The 18647-nt window shown below is 49.8% G+C and overlaps 1 protein-coding gene across 1 annotated transcript in view; it reads left to right on the top strand.

Moving 5' to 3' along the window:
• The first annotated feature begins 1480 nt into the window (after positions 1 to 1480).
• TCERG1L (transcription elongation regulator 1 like) overlaps positions 1481 to 18647 on the top strand; it is an 80702-nt gene continuing 63535 nt past the window's right edge. The window contains exons 1-4 of the mRNA XM_061346767.1: positions 1481 to 1857; positions 3061 to 3207; positions 4005 to 4185; positions 14652 to 14831. Coding sequence (XP_061202751.1) covers positions 1552 to 1857; positions 3061 to 3207; positions 4005 to 4185; positions 14652 to 14831 — 814 coding nt within the window. The 5' untranslated portion in view covers positions 1481 to 1551. The remainder of the gene's footprint in view (positions 1858 to 3060; positions 3208 to 4004; positions 4186 to 14651; positions 14832 to 18647) is intronic.

The following is an 18647-nucleotide window of genomic DNA, read 5'->3' as shown; positions in this document are numbered from 1 at the left end:
TAGGCTGGCCTTGGGTAATTTTACTGGGCTGGTGCTAGTAGTATTCAGGACAGAATAAAGCCCTCTACAAAGCCACCTTGCTTCTGGGTTTTACAGAAGAGAAATAGTCTTGCTGTTGTGCACCTCAGGAAAGGTATCTGTATATCCCGGCCAGGTACTGTAGGGTATACAGGGGGTTGCTGCTGGTTGCTGGAGTCATAGAGCATCCTGCACTGGAAGAGATCCATAGGAATAACTGAACCCAACGCCCCGCTCCTTGCAGGACAGCCTGCAACGAAACCACAGTGCCAGGAGCATCGTCTGGAAGCTAAGAAGTTGCTATACTTCTTCAAATTCTCTTTCAACCTTCCCCCCAAAAACCAAATCTGGAGCCATAATAAAGGTAGATAAAATGTTCCACTTTTTGCTATTATTTTCAGTATTTCACTGATGAGCTATTGCATTTAAACCAGACCTCTCAAGGACTGCTATATTTCATAGGGAATTGGAACTAGATGAACTTTAAGGTCTCTTCCAACCCAAACCAGTCAGGGATTCTTTGTGTCCAAATACAATCCCTCTCAAATACCAGCTTTGATGGTCCTGTGTGCATATGGTAGTGCTGCAGAACCCACACAAGACGCCTTCCAGTTTACCATCATTTGCAGCTCATTTCCTATTGTATTCCTATTATTCCCATTTCCTATTGCAGCTCGTTTCCTATTCCAGTTTACCATCATTTGCAGCTTGTTACCTGGTGTATTTCCTATGACAGCAAGGTGCATTTCAAAGCCAGTATGGATCCTGGGCACGGCTGGACCTGTCTCCTCACTGAGTTGGATATTTAATTAAAGGATAGCAATAACCCATTTCTATTTATCGGTTCAGTCTGACCTTGTCACCCAAATGCCTGGATTTTACTTGCTTCCTTCTGGGACAGCTGTGGTATTTATGGGAGCCTTGCTTTGGCAGTGCTCCCATAGGAGTCCCTGTTTGTGTATTCTGGGGTTTGGGACTGGTGGGTCTGTGTTTCTGGGAGAACATAGCTCCTGTGGCCCCAAGGTATGAAGTACGAGGTCATAACTGTACCGAACTGTACCTGACACAGGTTGGACACAGGGGCTTGGAGCAAGCTGCTCCAGTGGAAGGGGTCCCTGCCCGTGGCAGGGGTTGGAGCTGGAGGAGCTTTGAGGTCCCTTCCAGCACAAACTCCGTGATTCCACCATTCGCGCCCGCTGCCGGCTCCCCCGGAAGCGCTGGCCCCAGGCCCCCCTTGCCTTGGGCAGGGGCCGGTGAAAACCCTTCCCCCAACCCGCGCCCCAAATCCCCCTTTCCCGCCCAGACGCCGCGCTCCGAGCGGGGCCGGCCCCGGGGGCGGGTCTGGGTCTGTCCGGTTACCGGTGCCCCCCCCGGGGGAGGCGGCCCCATCCCGGCCCCCGCCCCGTTCCCCCTCCTCCCCGGGCGGAGCCTGGCGGCAGCGCCCGCCGACGGCTGGAGTTTCACTCGGCGGCGGCGCCGGTGCTGGAGCCGGGTGCGGAGCAGGCGGGCTCCGCTCGCCCCGTGCCATGCAGGATGCTGCCGGCTCCCGCAGCCAAGCGGCCGCCGCCCCTGCTCTGGCCGCCCCCCGCCGCCGAGCCCCCCGCTCCCCCCTGGGCCTGGGTGCTCCCGGCAGCCGCGGGGCTCGTCCGGGTCGGCGCTGCCGCCTCCGGGGCTCCCCCGCACCCGCCGCCGCCTCCGCCGCTGCTGCTCCCGGCGCCGCCGCCGCCCGCTCCCGCCGCCGCCCTGCTGCGGGCAGCCCCGGGCTGGCGCGTCCCCTGCGAGCCGCTGCTGCCGCTGCTGGCGGCCGAGCACCGCTCCGCCGCGCTCCTGCACGGGCAGGTAAGGGCGGACCGGGACCGGGGCCGGGGTCTGCCGCGGGGGCGGCTTCCGGGTGCTGCCGTCCGGAGCCCATCGCCAGCCCCGGGGATGGAGCCTCAGCCCGAACCGGGGGGGGGGGGGTCAGCGGCGGGACAGGTCCCCGCGGTGCCCCGTGGGCTCGGGTGCCCCGTAGGCTGTGCCCGCTGCGGTGCGCGGCTCTTCCCGCAGCGCTCGGCCGGGGGGCGCGGCGTGTGCCGGGGCTTCCACCTTTCCCAGGAGCCGGCCGCAGCGCTCCCCCGGGGCTGGGTTGCGGGGCCCTGCGGGTCTCCGACGGGGCCGGTGGAGGCCGATGGCTGGAAGCGTTTTGTGCAGGCAGCGCGGGGGCAGCGCTCCCGCGGCCGTGCGCGCAGGGAAGGGTTCGTTTTCGGGGCTGTTCGCAAAGCCTGAAGTTGTGACTCAAGTCGCTGTCTCTCCAGTGGTATTTCACTCATGAACTGCTGTCGTAGCGCTGCTCGGAACAGCGGAGCGCTCCCGCTGTCCGGCACAGGGATGTGGCGGGCACTGCGCTCCCGCTGCTGCCTCGGCCGGGTGGTTTCTACTCGGCGGAAGTCCAAACGCAGCGGGATGCGAGCGCCGAGGCGTGCGCTGGGGCTCCAGTGATGGTTCCCAGCCTTCCCGAGCGCGAGCGTCTCTGGTGGTTTGGGAGCAGAGCGGGAGGGAGGCGAAGGACGGGTAGCGCTGGGTCTGGTAGAACCGAGCCTCGGTTGTTCCCCGGTGTGAGAGCGCGTAAACTGCAGAGGTGGTTTTACCGTGGGAACCAAACGAATTTAAGTAAAGAAACGTTTCTGACGTTTCCTATGGTTCTTCCTCCCTTCCCCATGAATTTTAAAGCCACTTTCTAGTGATGTTCCTGTTCCGTGTCTGAGATTCTCTTTGAGCAGAGGAGAACCAGGCTGCCCTGGCAACTAGCAGCCATTGGCCAAGTCCTGCTTTCCTGCCCGGCTACTGATTTGTGGCTTTCTAAAGCCCTTTATCATGTCAGTGCCAGGCTCCCTGTGCAATGCCTAAAGAAACCCAAAGAGTTGTCGGGTTGAAGGGGCATATTTGAAGTCTTCTGTACTCATCTTATATGTAATTAGGCAGTCATGAAAAGCATCAACTTATCCAGGATAAAATCCTTCTATTAACTTCTCTCCCTGTTTTCTTTTTTTTTCTCTCCCCCAGTGGATATTTGGAGCTCATTCCCCCGTCATTGGATTTTCACCTTCTTCGAGCGTGGAATTTGTCCCTGTTTTCCCACCTGTGTACGCATCTACGGTCCCACCTCATGCTGGGAAAAACTGGATCGATAAAAGGCTCCCCAACTGCAAAGTAAGTCTGGTCATGGCATGTTGAAGTGTTTTAAGTGTACAGGAAATGTCATGGGTTTGGTGAATTGTGAAGGTGTATGAGAGGGCAGGAGTTGGTCAGGTAAAACTCCAAGGAGGAGGAATGTTGTGAGGGATGGATAATGGAGGAGAGGAGACTGCTTCAGCCATTACACATCTTTGTTTTTCTCAAGTTTTAAAAAGACTGAAGTATCTTTACTATTAGTCTTTATTACATTGAATAGAATGTTTTGATGGGATGTAGTTATGGGAGTTTTCCATTTTCCCTTTCTTTTTGGTCCTTCCACTGTTTCCCCCAAGGGATGCTGCGGTGTTGCACTGGCAGTGGTGGCATCACCATGAGCACTACCATGCCCCTGGGGTGTTGCTCATTGCCCTGTGTCCTCATCTTGCCCACAGCTACCTACATCTGTAATTTATCTGGCTGAGTAATGAAAATGTGTCTCTGTAACGCTATCCCATGTCCCTCACACCCATCTCTCCAATTCAGAAGATGATGAGGGCTCTGGATTAGAGGTGGGCTTACTCTGGAGCAGCTGTGTGTGGGACCCAAGTGCCTTCAGCTATTCCTTTCACTTTATGATGCTGATTAGTCATGTTAAATGGGAGTTCACTTTTAAATGGTCAGCTCGGCCCATCCTGCGGCACTGAGGGAGCTAAAATCAATTATTTTTGCAAGCTGGTCCCTAGGTTGAGATACTACCTGTTGTCATATTGAGTTTTATGTCTGACTTTTGTACCTCAAACCTTATCGTTCTTCTATTCCTTTATGTTGGGCAGATATACCTGAATAATGCCTTTGCTCTGGATTCAGCATGGCTCCATCCTGAGGACTCAAGACTCTTCCAGGGCAGTGAGAAGCCGCTGTTAATGAGCAATCAGGTTGCTATGACTATAGCCAGGCCAGCTGCTGCCTCCAGGCCTCTCCCCACCGTGGTGCTGGCACCTCAACTGATACCAGGTCAGTAGGACATTATTAATTAAGTACTTACCTTTTTTATTACCTGGATCTCTCAGAGATGCATAAACCATTCTCTAATGTAAAGGTTTCATTGCATTCAGCTGAAAACCTCTTGCTTGATCTGAACCTTGATGGCAAAGTGCATTTCATCCTCTAAATTACTTAAAGAACAAAAGATCACGTGTTATTATAGAAGATTATAACAGATTATTCCATAACTGCCTGTTGACTCGTGGAGTGAAGGGGCAGCCTTGGCTTGTTTTCAAACAAGAAATTCCTGACACAGTTCATGTATAATTCTCCCGTTGGCTTCTAGAGTCTGGTGTAGTCTGTGTAGACAGCTCTCGGTAGGGAAGAGCCATTGATCCATCATCTCATTAAGACTCAGTTATACACAGTGTTATTCCTGAAGTAAATTCCATTAATGTGGGTAACTCAGGTATGTCACAGCTGTAACAGAGTACTGAGATTTATACTTGGGGAGAAGGACAGGAATTGCATTGTGGTAAAGCTGAATCTCTGTTTGCTGCTGCAGTAGTGATTTAAAGTAGTTGTTTCATAGAAAGGCTTACAAAATGCTACTCATGGTTAAACCCGTAACATATATCCTTAAACGGCAAATTAGGATGTTGTTAATGGCTTGTGGTAAGTTGTTTCTTAGAGTGAAGGTGATGAGTGTTGGGTTGACAGCAGAGCCCTCCTTATCTTGGGCTTTGCCGTGTAAAGTCCTTTTTGTTTTGCTACCCCGTAGCACCCAGGAAGCCTTCCTGTGTTATGCCAGTAACACAGAGATTCACTGAGAGAGTGCTGGAATTGCTCCTTGCTGCCTGGGTTCGTTTGCCAGACTGATTAATTAGCAGTGAATATTGGTCTGTACTGAAACACATCGAGCCGCTCGCATCGCTTCTGTGGTCTGATGGGTTAGCAGAAAGCTGCCTCCTCCTCCTGCCAGGATCAGCCCATGCTCAAGTGGAGCAATGCTTGGAAATGAGACTGCCGCTGGTGGGACCCTGTTGGATGGATGCATTCCTCCAGGATACCGAGGGGAATTGTTGGGCTGCGCTCCCAGACAGGAGGCACCGGTTGAAGCGTGTTTTAAGGACAGGCAGGATGGAAAGAGAAGTGTTTTGTGCAGGGGAGTGACAGCCTGTTGGTTCTTTGTGTATATAACCCAAATATCCCAATACCCTAAACATGCATGAGCACGTTTTATCACACAGTGTTTCAGACAGAAAGCGGGAGCGTAGCTGGCACAGCGGGTTAGGGAAGCGTGCCTGGCAGACAAGGACATTCCCGGTCTGATGCCACATCCGTGACCTCGAAGCAGGACAGAGAAAAGGAGATTTCCTTCCCTCTGGGCAATGTGCGCGCACACGAGCCTGTTTACGCAGGGGATGTTCGGGTGGATCCAGCTCTTTCTCCAGCAGCGTGCTCAGTGTGGCTGCCACCTCTTCAGACCCTTCCCTCACAGGGAAGAGCTTCTGCCTAAGAGCTCAGCTCAGTCTCCCCTCGGGCAGGTTCAAGCCATTCCCCTTGGCCTGTCCCTACAGGCCCTTGTCCCAAGCCCCTCTCCAGGTTTCCCGCAGCCCCTTTAGGCACTGGAGCTGCTCTCAGGTCTCCCCTTCAGGAGCCTTCTCTTCTCCAGGCTGCCCCAGCCCAGCTCTCTCAGCCTGTCAAAATATTCCTGTCCCTCTTGAAATCATCTGGTCCATGTGGTCAGTGCTAACCCAGTGGCATCCTAGGCTGTGTGTGAGCAGAAGTATGCATGGTGGTAGCATCACTGCTGGATGGCAATATTGGTGCCCTACCAGAATCATCAGGAGCTCCTTCTGAGAAGTCTTATGGTTGTGCTCAAAGCATTTCCTATGCAGTCTTTACACTTAATATGAAGAGTAATAAAAATACCAAGAGCAAATTGCGTAGTTAAGTGGTTTAAACTGAGGAGTTCATAAGCTTCGTGCAGGCTCTGTCTTCATTTTGGAAGCCCGTCTCATGACAGTTTTGCCTTCCACAGTTATCAGTAATGATACAACTGTTTTCTCAATGTATCAGCAATGTTACAGAGATAAAGGGAGGAGGCATCGGAGTTTGGCGAGCGGTAATGCTCATCATTTAACAGCTGGAGATGCAGCTACTAAAGGTGTTATTTTCTGTAAGGAAAGGAAGCAGCTATTACACTCTCGCGTATTGCAAAACATGCATTTATGTGCTTATTTTGTGTGTCTAAAGCCAACAGTGACATTTTATTTCCCCACCTCGCCATGAGAGCTGCTTTCATGTCTACTGGGTACTGCATTTTTCATGAGGAAGGCAGCGACTAGATATTTTTGCAGAGGAAGATTAATATTTGTGTCTCCTGCAATGTGCTCTCTACGTGTGGAGGGAATCAGGGCTGGTTGGGTCCCAAGGCAGATCTGCCCTTATGGCATCTGTGTGATGTACACGTCTCTCTGTAGGGTGAGGGACCCCCAGCAGGACCCCTTGGTGGCATCCATTAGATGAAAGCTGTAGCCCTCTGGTAGTGATGTTCCATGCGTTTAATGTTACTGGTGCTATTTTGATGCTATTTTAAGTGTGTGGGGGTGTTTCCTTGCAGTTTGGCATTCCTGGTTCTCAAAGCCATCACCAGCAGTGGTGCTGTACAAACAGTGTGTTCTTATTGGGTGTGTTTGAGAAGGTGTTCATAAGAATCCCAGCCTGGTTTGTATTGGAAGGGACCTCAAAGCTCCACAGGCAGGGACCCCTTCCACTGGAGCAGCTTGCTCCAAGCCCCTGTGTCCAACCTGGCCTTGAGCACTGCCAGGGATGGGGCAGCCACAGCTTCTCTGGGCACCCTGTGCCAGCGCCTCAGCACCCTCACAGGGAAGAGCTTCTGCCTAAGAGCTCAGCTCAGTCTGCCCCCGTGCCAATGCCTTATGGAATAGATGCCCTGGTGAGTTTTTGGGTGCTCACTGTGGGCTGTTGCTCAGCAGCCATCTGGAGTCTTGCAGAACTGGAGATTAGTGTGTTTGTAGAATAGGAGCCACAGATAGGTGAATGGGTAAGTGGAGCTGGGATGCTGCCTCCGGCACTTCTCCTCAGAGCAAGGGGAGCCCTGGCATTTGAACATCTGTTTCCATTTTGAAACATTTGTCAGCCCTCAAATGGCTTTTTATATGATTTTATGCACATGTCAACATAAACTGCATTTTCTTGCTCATGCTCTGTGCTGGATTGGCCCCGGTGCTGCAGATGCCCTCAGCAGTAGCTGCTGTAACATGCAGAAGGATGCATTAGCACAAGCCCATTGCTTGCTCAGAGGTCTCCTTGGGGGATCCCTGCCTGAGCCATGAGGGCAGGAGGAGATGCTGAAGAGGTGAAAGGTTCTTAATGGTTTTTATCTCAAACAAAATGCTCAGAGTATTGTATTTTCCTTTATAGCAGAGGCAGTCTAACCTGGAATGAAGACTTGCAGGGTTTTCCAGTGCTGGTTTCCTCGAAGGAAGATAGTCTTTTTAAATCAGATAGTTGATTTCTTCTCTGTTTGGTGTAGAATGATTCTGCAAGAGCAGGTATTTTCTGCTAAGTCAAAGCTCCATTGCTGCCCCTGCATTTCCATAGGGTCTCTTCTCTCAGTAGCTCTCCTTCTGCTCCTTCATCCGTTGGTGTTGAAATCACAAATGCAGAGTTGATGTATAATGTTCCGTCAAATTGCTTTAGCATTACTGATCCCATGTGGATTAATGTTTTCATCTCTCAGTTCGTGTCGTTTCTTTTAATCCCAGTAACCTTTGCAGAGCTGAGCCAGTATTTGTCATGGGGTTGGAATTAGATGATTCTGAGGTCCTTTCCAACCCTAACTATTCTATGATTCTGTAGCAAGTCTCAGCATTGGCATTTACATGCATGTACTCAGGTACGTACAGAGAGTTTTCTGGGTGATTTCAGTTTACATTTCAGACTTTACAAATCTATGACGAAATGTGGTGGCTGTGTTAAATTTGGGCTCCGTTTTCTCGTGTTTTGAACAGTTTGGAAATACACGACACAGGACCTCCAACCCTCTATTTCCTAATCACAAGCGCTGTATCTGAAGCATGTGTGTATACAAATAGCCTGGGTTTGGGCCTCTCCGGCTGGGTTCTCCTGTATTTAACGTGTGTGTGCTAGGGCTCCCTCTTTGTTAAACAAGAAAAGCACTGCGAGAACCAGAATATCCCTGAAATGCCATGAAAACCCTCTTTGTTTGTGCAGCTTTCAGGCACTGCTGAGGCGAGCACTTCATTCGGTCTTCGGGAATGCTTGACTTTAGTCACAGCCTTTACAAAACTTTGGTTTTGCTTATTAAATTCATGCTTTTTGGGTGCTTTTTCTGTTATCTCCCTAAATCCAGTGCAGACTTCAGCCCAGTTAAGATGGTTTTTACTTGAATTATAGAAATAGACCTAAATGCCATGTGTTTACGGGAAGGGCTGGTAGATCTGACCCTTTCTAATATTGTCCTACCTGGCCCCAAGACTTCATTGTAAAGAAACGCAGATCTTTAAGTGACTTGAAGGGTCTGTTCTTGTTTGTGAGGAGCCAGGTATATTTATTTATTGCCTATGAGCTGTTGGTGGTTTTCTTGCTGTCAGGCTCATGCAATAGCTGGAGTTTACAAATGGAAAAGGCAATAAGCTTTTTTCCTTCCTTCAGGCTACAGAAGATAAGGGATATCAGTATGTTTTTCTTTGCATTGGGATAAATATACCATTTAAGCCAATCCTTTGCTCTGTGTTATTGATGGATCGATGCTGCTGCAGTTGCTTGGCAGCTGGCACCTCAGACCATGTGCAGTTGAGGTGTCAGGGCCAGAGGGTTCTTTGTGATCTGCCTTCTGTGAGCTTCAGTGCTGCTGTGATCAGTCTGGGGGCTAGAGGTCTTCCAGGTGTTTGTGCTGCATAAAAAGACAAGGCTTCTTGCCCATTAAAATCATGCTGGTGGCAACCCTGGGGTGGGCACTGCATGGGGTGGACTTTACATGGGGGCAGGAGTGGAATTCCAGGAAGCTCTGGGGCACCTGAGGGAGAGCACCCAGACCACTCTTCAGCCACTCTGCCGGGTGAGCGTGCTGTACAGTGGTGTTTGGAGTGTGTAAGAAACGACAGGGGGGCTTTAAGCAAGAAGCAGCCATGGCTTCATCTTCAAAGCTCAAATCCATCAGAAGGATTTAGGGGTGTTGGGTGACAAGAAGCTCTTCCCTGTGAGGGTGCTGAGGCGCTGGCACAGGGTGCCCAGAGAAGCTGTGGCTGCCCCATCCCTGTCAGTGCTCAAGGCCAGGTTGGACACAGGGGCTTGGAGCAAGCTGCTCCAGTGGAAGGGGTCCCTGCCCGTGGCAGGGGTTGGAGCTGGAGGAGCTTTAAGGTCCCTTCCAACACAAACTGGCCTGGGATTCCATGATCATTTCAAGGATGCAGTTTGCTGAGGGATAAAGTGATAGTTTTGATGTGATTTGGAGTTCCATCCTGACCCAAGCCATTGCTCCCCATCAGTGATACCCAGCCTTAGATGCTTATTGCGGTGTCATGCAGGGGTGAGCTCAGTTTAAGTAACACCTTCCTTTTCCTCCTCCTTGTGCAAGTGTCCACATGAGTTTTCCTGATGGAGCCAAGTCTTCCATTGGTAGTTTGTATGTCTTTTAGAGATACATGTGTTTTGTGGAAATACTGGTCCTATTGACTTTACAGCGCCAGAAAATAGTTCTTAAGTGGTAGAGAGCCAAGTGGAGCAAGCAAGAACAGAGAGTGCTTGATCCCAGGGGCTTGTAGTAAACAGCTGTCTAATCCTATTGATGACTAAAACTATGAATTAAAGAGATCTATTTTCAGAGCTGCTGTTCATTTATGGAGAATTGGCTAATAATGGAAAAATATCAAATCCTGATGTTCACACAGTGTCTGGAGACAGGGTTTTTGCCCCTTATCCGTTAAACTTGGACCTCCCCCTTGTTGTAACACATTTTGCCACTTGGCATCTTACATCTGATCCTCTTCCAGCATGAGGGACTGTTTATTGAGGAAGTTGAGAACTGAACCTTTAAGTTCAGGGAGCATGCATCCCTTTTTCATGACTTGGAGCTCCCTTGGATAGGAAAATCGAAATCCCACCAGCATCTCCTGGGTGTCCTGAAGCCATAGCTTTATGTCTGTCTATCACCAGGATTTGCCTTGTTGTGGGGTGTTTTGCCTTGTGTTTTAATGGATTAGCTGGCCTGATACCACCGCTGCTGGCCAAGAGAAGGTGGTAAGAGCAGGATCTCCCTCTGGGGAGGCTGGGAGGGTGATGGAGGGAGAGAAGCCTCCAATCTCCACATGGTTTGTGTTATGGTGTTCCCTCTTTTCCTGGTTCATCTTCAAGGAGGGAGGATAAAGCAACAAGAGCCATTTTAGCCTTTTTCAACCACCTTCTTTTTCCCTCTCCATCAAAAGTTGTTGTCAGTTTTAGTTCTGATAAAAGCCTACTACCGAACTGTCATCCAGCAGACTTCAGCTTGCAGACTCTGCAGTTGAAGGAGAAGGGAACAAGGGGTAATAAACAATGCTTCACATTTCAGTTTATCTTTCATTGTCTTGGAGCTGTTTTTTCATACATCGTGGGAAGCAGCGTTCAGTGTTTTGTGACAGGACTGGGCAGAAACCCAGAAGGAACAGGGAGATGGTCAGGATGCTAGTGATACATTGAGTTATTGCTAAAAATAAGGAGCTTGCATATTGCTTTGAGAAGAGTTGAGGGTGCTGTACATCCTTCTGTGAGTGAGGTTGAAGACTTCAGCACTGCTAACTTATTGACTCTGGGGTTAAAGTGTTTGACCTCTATTGAATAGGATGGTGTTGAAGGCCAGGTTGGACAGGGCTTGGAGCAAGCTGCTCTAGTGGAAGGTGCCTCTGGCTGTGGCTGGGGGATGGAATTGGGTGAGTTTTAAGGTCCCTTCCAACATGAACCATTCCAGGATTCCATGGTATTTGACCATCATGTGTTGTCCTTTGTCATGGCTCTGCCTCCTGGTTCCAGTGCCTCCACCCCATTTCCTCACTGTTGGTGAACCATCTCTAAACAATCTTTGGTGCTTCTTCATCTCCTCTCTGCCCTTCCTTTGCTTCACACCAGATTCTCTGCCCACCTCCTGACTTTCCTCCTGATGTGTTTGCCTGAGAAGAGCAGAGCTGGAAGGCTGGGGAAGGGCCCTGTAATGAAGTTTGATGTTTCAGCAGATGAGCATTGCCTTCCTGTGCCCAGGATGGAGCATGACTTGGCAAAAACATGTTCAGGGAAAGCCTCTATTGCCAGGCAAAAATGTGCATTTTTTTTTCTCCCCTCAGGGTATATTGGTAATGGTATTTTTGAGGCATTTGACTCATGAGACCCATGGAAGTGTGGGGTGATAAATGATCAACCCCTTCAAGAAACTGTTGGAAACGGAGCAAAATCTGGTTGCTTTCTGAGAAGACCTTGTCCTCTGCAGCTCTGCTGAGAGCAGATGAAAGCCCTTAGCTCTTGACAAGGCACATCCTGCACCAGCTTCCAGTAGCTTTGGCAAATGCTAGGTTATGTCAGAGGCTGATAAACTGCTGAAGATAATTGTTGAGCTGACAGCAGAGCAAGAGTGGGTTTGATGACCCGCAAGCACCCTGTCCACGCTCTCCTCTCCAGTAGTAACAATTATAGGGGTAGTCCTTCCTTCGTGGAATTATTTAGGAGGAGAGAGGGAGAGAGAACTTCATCAAAGGCGGGGAAATCGCCCTCTTTCAGCTGACTGATGAAACTTTAATAAGGGGATTGATGAAACTTTAATAAGGAAGCCCTGCTTCAGGAGCTTTACTCATCTGTGCTGGTGGAAGCCTTCAGCTACCCGAGCAACTGAGGTTCCATTATTTTACTGCTTTCCTGGGCTCTTTGGGGAGATCGCGTCCTCTCCTCCGAAATGAAAGAATCCGTGAGCACTGAGCAGCCTTCCTGCTCGCGCACCCTGCGGGGAGCCAGGAGGAAAGTCAGTTTTTTCCAGACAACATTTGTTTTCCTGTGAGTTACAGAGGATGTTTTGTGGGTTTTTCCCAACTGCTGACAGCTTGAATTAGGGATGAAAGCAGGATATTGGAGGCCACGGGTTCAGTCGAACCTAATGGTGTGGTCTAGTCCTTGGATGACAGACAATAACCTTGTATTGAACAGCTGGATTAGTTGGACGCTGATTATTTCATATCACAGAACCCCAGCCTGGTTTGGGTTGGAAGGGACCTTAAAGCTCCTCCAGCTCCAACCCCTGCCACGGGCAGGGACCCCTTCCACTGGAGCAGCTTGCTCCAAGCCCCTGTGTCCAACCTGGCCTTGAGCACTGCCAGGGATGGGGCAGCCACAGCTTCTCTGGGCAAAGGCACATAGAATATTCATTTTCATTTCCATTATGACTCTGGCAGAATAATCTGGTTCTCTCCATGCCTGAATGAACAAAACTTGCATATTTTAAGGTGGTTTTGCCTGCGTGCCTGTTAATTTGTGCATGTGCAGATGTTTCAAGTGAATTGTTCTTGGCATTGATAAATACAGTAGGAATAATGGAAGGTTTTTATTATGGTGCTTACTGAAAATACTTGACTTCTGTTTTGCCGTTGCAGAGCTGATTTTGTTGGCAGTAATTGTTTATGAAATTGTTTATGCCAAAAGTTAATGTAATAGCCTCAGGAGCCCCAATTAGCTGCAACCAAGGCAGGGTCATTTCCAAAAACCACTGACCCCTCTTTGCCTGGTGCTAACTGGGACCCAACCAGCGCTTAGCATCTGAATGAGGCACCCTGGATGAGGCATCTGGGTTACATCTGTGTGTAGGGGAATAGGATCTTAACCAAGCTTGCTTGACTGCAGGTACCTTGCCTGGAGCATCGGTGTTGGGGGGCTATGGTCACACTTCCCAAGCACTGGTTGTGGTCTCATTCCCTGTTTCACGGGGGTGCACATAGAAGCAGAAATGCTACAAACTCATGGAGTGCCTCAAGTGAGGAGCCTGAGCAGACAGGGATTTTTCTCCTGCAGAGCTACAGTTGGCTCTGGTTGCCTGAAGGATTTCCTCATGAACCTGAGACGTTTGCTGAATGACATAATAAGCTAATGATTGCTTAATTTTTCCTTAGCCGGCTCAGTGCAGAGCGAGTAACAGCTGGTGTTTGTCAAATTAGCTTTTCTCCTTCAGATTTTGACTATTCATTTTCTTGTTTATTTAACATACTCAGCTGAGATTGAGCTCTGAAGGCCTGCCCTGCACGTCTGTTAGGTTTACAGGTGAATATTCCCTGCTCTAAAGTACATTTAAGCCTTGATTTAGGCTTTGAGTTCCCATGCAGAACCACTGGAAGTTTCCTGCATGGTATGTTTGCAGGATGAAGGAGATCAGTATGTAAAACTGGTGAAACTCGGGTATTTGTGTGCATAAGACAGGAGAGCAGTGGGGCAGATAACCCCGGTGTTAGGTGATGGTTAATACAGTAGGTAAAAGAAACACTCAGATTTGCAATCAGACAACTTATATTTGGGAGAATTCAGAGTGAAGTGGTCACAGCCTGGTTTGTGTTGGAAGGGCCCTTAAGGCTCATCCGGTTCCAACCCCCTGCCATGGGCAGGGACACTTTCCACTAGAGCAGGTTCCTGATGGATTGTTCTGAAACTGTGGGAGCTGCAGGAAATGCCAACCAACGTGTTCAAATATTTGACTTTTTTATTGAAGGTTTTTTTTTTCCCATTTAAATCTAATAACTTTGCCCAGGTTCTATATGACTCACTGCTGCCTTGTCCCTCTGGGTTGTAATGATATGTTCATGTATATTGGGTTTTAATATCTAAAAATGCACCGACTGTAGGCTAGGACTCTGAGAATAATGATTAGGCTGTGTAGAGACCTCTGAGCAGCTGCCAGTGTTTGAAGGGGGCCTCAGGGATGCTGGGGAGGGACTCTTCATCAGGGACTGCAGTGATAGGACAAGCGGTGATGGGTTCAAACTGAAACAGGGAAGTTCAGGTTGGAGATAAGGAAGAAGCTGTTCCCTGTGAGGGTGCTGAGGCGCTGGCACAGGGTGCCCAGAGAAGCTGTGGCTGCCCCATCCCTGGCAGTGCTCAAGGCCAGGTTGGACACAGGGGCTTGCAGTAAGCTGCTCCAGTGGAAGGGGTCCCTGCCCATGTAGGGGTTGGAGATGGAAGAGCTTTAAGGTCCCTTCCAACCTGAACATTCTGTGATTCTGTGTTTCTATTAGGAAAGGGGCTTTGAGAGTCTGTACAAGATATATAATACATTAAAAATGTAGTGTCTCTCCAAGGGACCCATGCAAACAGCGGGGGCCGGGTGGGGATGTCGTAGAGTTTTGTTCCATCTTGTGCTGAGATTCAGACTGCTGAAAGCGTTGTCTATAAATCCGCTGGTTTCCAGTTACAAATGAAGCCTGTTGTGTGTCACCCTTCTGCAGGTGCTTGCCAGAATAGCCTTAAAGCTGTCGGTGGCAATCAGACCCTGGCCTTGGCCACCACGGCGATGGTGTCAGTGGAGCCCGAGCCCCACCAGGGACCTCCGGCGCCGAGCATCCAACCCTGCCACGTCCTCACCTTCTCCCCTATCAAAATCCCGGTTTTGGCTTCGCCTTTCCCAGGTAAGGTCAATCCTGGTGGCACTGAGGAGCTGCTTTTGTGTTTCCTTTGCAACAGAGGGGTTTCCGAGAGCGTTTTGGGTACTGTTCAGGGGATACTGGTGGTGTTGCTGCAGTCTGCGATGAAAGCTGTTCTGTCTGGTGTGGTTTAGAGGTGTTCTCTGGAGCTGCATGCTAAAAGGGACTTAAACACTGCACTTCATGGAGTTTTGATGTCATTGTGACGTTTACAGGCAGCAGATCCTGCATCCTCTGTTATGTCAGTGACTTCTATAGGAAAACATGGTCTTGGTGACAGCAAAGCTTTGCAGCAGATCCCTGGGTTGCAATGCTGGCAGTGGAAAGGTGTCTGCTCAGCATGAAATAGTATTTGATGAGGGCAGAAGTAGGTTTGTTTGGGTGTTTGCAGTTATCAAATACATTGGAACAGTGTAGCCCTGGTTTTGTGTGTTTTGTGATGTTTTACATGGGGTTGCTTATGGGGTAAAATGCTCTTTTCTTAGCATGACTTTGCTTTCTGCATGGGGCACTCTAGCCCCCTGACTCGCTTTGAGGTCTGGCTGGGTGAAAGGCTGCAGGGTGATTTTTGGAACCTACTTGGAACGCTGATGGTGGCCAAATATAGAAATGTTATATTCCAATTAAGTTAAACGTTTAAATTAGGATGCATTTTCCATCTTTTTGGTACTTGAAGTGTAACGCAGCAAGATACAGCGAGATTGGATTCCGCAGGCAGCAGCGTGCAGTTATGGGGTTGGTGTGCAGATGAAATCTATTCATGAGAAATGTAGCTCAGTAATTACTGTTCCTGTTGAGCAGTCATTAGGATCACCCACATAAATGCCTGCTGAGGGTATCCCGTGGTGTCTTTGTGTTTAGGGAGTCTGGAGAGCAACAGACCTGTAGCAATAAAGGTACCAGTCTTTCAGACTGCCTCAAGAGAGGGCAGTACCTAAGTAAGAGCAGAAAGCAGAGTAATCACTGCTATTGGGCAGGGATTTGGTGCTGCTTCCTATGAGTGATATTTAACCCATAGAAACCACATTGCCTGTTTGTAAGTGAGCATCTTTGTCAGGATCCCAAAGCCCTGTGAGGAGCAGAGGACCAGCCGCTGGGGTGGCAGGAGGCAGGGATGGGGCAGGAGAAGGATATAAGACTGATTTGTAGGTTAACCCTTGTATGAATTTGGATGGGGCAGGTGCAGGATGGAGCATGGGGCAGAGGGCGGAAGGATCCCTTTCCTCACCCCTGCAGAGATACAGGTTGTCGCTTGGAGGACAAGGATGCTCTGTGGAGCTGCAGGGTCTCTCCTGGAGATGGAGGCTTGTCCTGTTTGTTGCTGCTGGAATTCACATGTCAAATTCAAAGGGGATGAGCTGGGTTGGGACTCAAAGACTGGCAACACCCCCCCCCCGCCCCATGGCAGGAGGTTGGAACTGATGAGTTTTAAGGACCCTTCCAACCCAAACCGCTGAGATTCTGTGGTCTTGGATGAGGACCCAAAGGGGAAATAAATCATTCTTTACATGTGCTGAGGTGCAGGATTCTGTGCCAGATGTGTTCTCCCCTGAATGGAGATGCTCGGGCGATCTGGAGAGGAGCTGTCACAGGACTTGTGAATTACAGCTGGAGGAGAGCCCTGCATGGGGAGCGTTAGATGGGATCAAATAATCTAATGCCAGAAAGCTCCACCACTTGGATAACTGGCTCAGCCCTGCAGTGATAAACATGTCAGGCCATGATAATTGTTGCTTTCCTTCCGAATGAGTGTATGATAGGCTATCAAATAGCATGCTTTGAGTGCCTGAGCAATCATCCTATTATCAATCATTCACAGTAAGCCACACACTTCTGGGTGTTCTCTCCTACAGAATATATAGTAGCTTTTTAGAACAGAAAGCTCCAGAGCACCCGGTCCATGTACAATAAACCTGGGATTCAGCTAACCGCTTTTCTCTATTAATCACTGTCTCTGGATGGAGGCTGGTGCCTTGCGAAGGAGCACAAGGAAACACTCTTATGAATCCCCTTTTCACTGTGCTGGTGGAGAAGAGGACGCGGAGGTGCTGGGTTTTGGTTCTCTCTGTCAGCAGCTGCTGAGGCTGGGCTGGGTGGGAAGGGGCATTCGGGTGTCCTGGGGCAGGGACTGCTCTGCATCCCCTGGCTGCGTGCAGGGAGGGGCAGCCACAAGCACCTGGTGAAACAGGGGTGAGGGTTTCTGTAAGGGCTGATGAAGGACGTGGGCTTTTGATAGGCATGAGTGAAACAGGGCAAAAAGCATGTGCAGAAGCTTTAAAACCAGCATGCTAAACTCAGTGTGCGCTGGGGTAACGCCTGCGGCCCTCGCTGGAACACTAATGGACAAGGGGCTGAAACTGGGTTTCATGTACAGAAAGAACTGGTCAGTTGGCCAAAGGCGGCTGTCCCCTGTCAGAGCTAAATGCCTCCATCACCATATAGGTTAATGGCTGGGAAGGTTAATGGACCTGCTTGAGTGAGTCCAGAGGAGGCCATGGAGCTGCTGCGAGGGCTGGAGCAGCTCTGCTCTGGAGCCGGGCTGAGAGAGCTGGGCTGGGGCAGCCTGGAGAAGAGAAGGCTCCTGAAGGGGAGACCTGAGAGCAGCTCCAGTGCCTAAAGGGGCTGCAGGAAACCTGGAGAGGGGCTTGGGACAAGGGCCTGTAGGGACAGGCCAAGGGGAATGGCTTGAACCTGCCCGAGGGGAGACTGAGCTGAGCTCTTAGGCAGAAGCTCTTCCCTGTGAGGGTGCTGAGGCGCTGGCACAGGGTGCCCAGAGAAGCTGTGGCTGCCCCATCCCTGGCAGTGCTCAAGGCCAGGTTGGACACAGGGGCTTGGAGCAAGCTGCTCCAGTGGAAGGGGTTGGAGCTGGAGGAGCTTTAAGGTCCCTTCCAACACACCAGGCTGTGATTCTGTGAGAGCATCGAGGAAGCATAATCTAATGCACAGGTAGCCCCAAGTGCTTTGTAACTCTGTCAGCCTCTCTGTTAAAAACATTGTGCGTGGGCATTATGAACAGTGATTTATTGTTCTCAAAGAGGAATGCATCTTGGAGAGGAGCGAAATGTGTGCACCCTAGGGGCAGCTGCTTCTTTTGATTCATCTGTGATTTATAAAGTAACGTGATAATTGATGAACTTCCCATGTCCTCCTTCTCTATACTTTATACAAGGCAGTGCTCACTTAATAGGAATGAATTTAGGGAACCAAAGATTAAATTATTTCTCAGTTAAATCTACATGTATATTGGTGCCAGTGAGGCTGAATGTTGTACACTTACTTATACCTTGTTAAATTACTAAACTGGATGTTGGTATGATAATAGTGCCTTGTGTAGTTCTGTGTTTTTAATCACCGCTGTTTGTTCAATCGATAATCTTATAATTGAATATTTGCTTTTAAGGAGGCCTTTTAATATGATTAGTTTTGCAGCCTTATGGCTGCGTTGCCTCCTGCCAGCCTCATTAGAGAGCTTGGTGAGTCAGTAGGTAATAGCAGGTGAGTGGAGCAAGGTGGGCTGCTGGGCAGGTGGGGCTGTAGGGGAGAGTCCAGGCTCCAGTGTCTTCCCAGCCTCACAGAGGGTATTTCTTGGAGCTCCCTTGAGGCAAATTGCCAGGTCTGGTGAATTAAGGAGAGCTGAGAGTATGCAGAACGTGCTGGTGATGGTTACAAGTCATTTTAATAGCATTTATTTAACATTAGATGAGCTCTTAGGCAGAAGCTGTTCCCTGTGAGGGTGCTGAGGCGCTGGCACAGGGTGCCCAGAGAAGCTGTGGCTGCCCCATCCCTGGCAGTGCTCAAGGC

Source organism: Neopsephotus bourkii, unplaced genomic scaffold, assembly GCF_033783945.1.
Source record: "Neopsephotus bourkii isolate Nb327-2 ecotype Australia unplaced genomic scaffold, CSIRO-AGI_Nbou_v1 NB_274, whole genome shotgun sequence".
Taxonomy (NCBI): Eukaryota; Metazoa; Chordata; class Aves; order Psittaciformes; family Psittacidae; genus Neopsephotus; species Neopsephotus bourkii.
Note: the sequence above shows the minus strand (reverse complement) of the source record. Positions and strands in the feature narration are given on the sequence as shown.